Below are 650 nucleotides of genomic sequence, written 5' to 3'. Positions count from 1 at the left end.
GGAGTGGTGGTGGTGGTGGGGGGGCAATAAATCCCGGCCCGGCCAGCAATGCCCCACGGGAGCGAACTAACGAAAGCGCCATTCTGCTGAGGCCGAAGGGGGTTGCGGTCGGAGGTGGCCACGTAGAGAGCCACGTCGCTCCGTTGGCGCGTCGAGCCGCTAAACTCGCTCTTTCTCTTCCCCCGCCTCACCCCCTCCCCCACCAAATCCAGACGCCACGGCCGCCAGAGACGCCGAGAGTGAGGGCAGCCTGCAGGACGTCGACCCTTACCGCTGCTTCGTCGCCGCCAACTGGCCTGTCCTGGGCGCGGAGCCCACCCTGTTCTGGCAGCAGGCCTTGAACCAGCCTGAGGCCTCGCCCGTCCACCGCCAGGCCCGGAGCCAGCTGTTGGCCGGGGACGGCCCGGCCCGGAAGCTTCCGGAAGGCTTCCGCTTGGTCGAGTGGACCAACAGGCCTCAGGCCTTCGGCTCCCAGGGGTGAGTGCTCGTCGCTTTTGTTGGGCGGGAGGGGAGTGGGTAGAGCGTGGATCGCAAGATGGAGTGGGCAGGGCCTATCCCCCTGCTCCCACCCTCGGCCTGGTTGACAAGGCCCAGGCGAGGGCACCAATTGCCAACAGCCTCCCGGGGTTTTTGCGGGGGGGTTTCGGGGG

General features: G+C 68.0%; 1 protein-coding gene across 1 annotated transcript in view; it reads left to right on the top strand.

Moving 5' to 3' along the window:
- The window catches only part of LOC125487502, a 23,614-nt gene that overhangs the window by 7,867 nt on the left and 15,097 nt on the right, over positions 1 to 650 (top strand). Inside the window, exon 9 of the mRNA XM_048619105.1 lies at positions 213 to 477. Within this exon, the coding sequence (XP_048475062.1) occupies positions 213 to 477 (265 nt within the window). The remainder of the gene's footprint in view (positions 1 to 212; positions 478 to 650) is intronic.

The sequence above is a fragment of the Rhincodon typus genome, chromosome 42 (genome assembly GCF_021869965.1).
Source record: "Rhincodon typus isolate 14 chromosome 42, sRhiTyp1.1, whole genome shotgun sequence".
Classification (NCBI taxonomy): domain Eukaryota; kingdom Metazoa; phylum Chordata; class Chondrichthyes; order Orectolobiformes; family Rhincodontidae; genus Rhincodon; species Rhincodon typus.
This window is presented reverse-complemented; position numbering and strand designations above follow the sequence as displayed.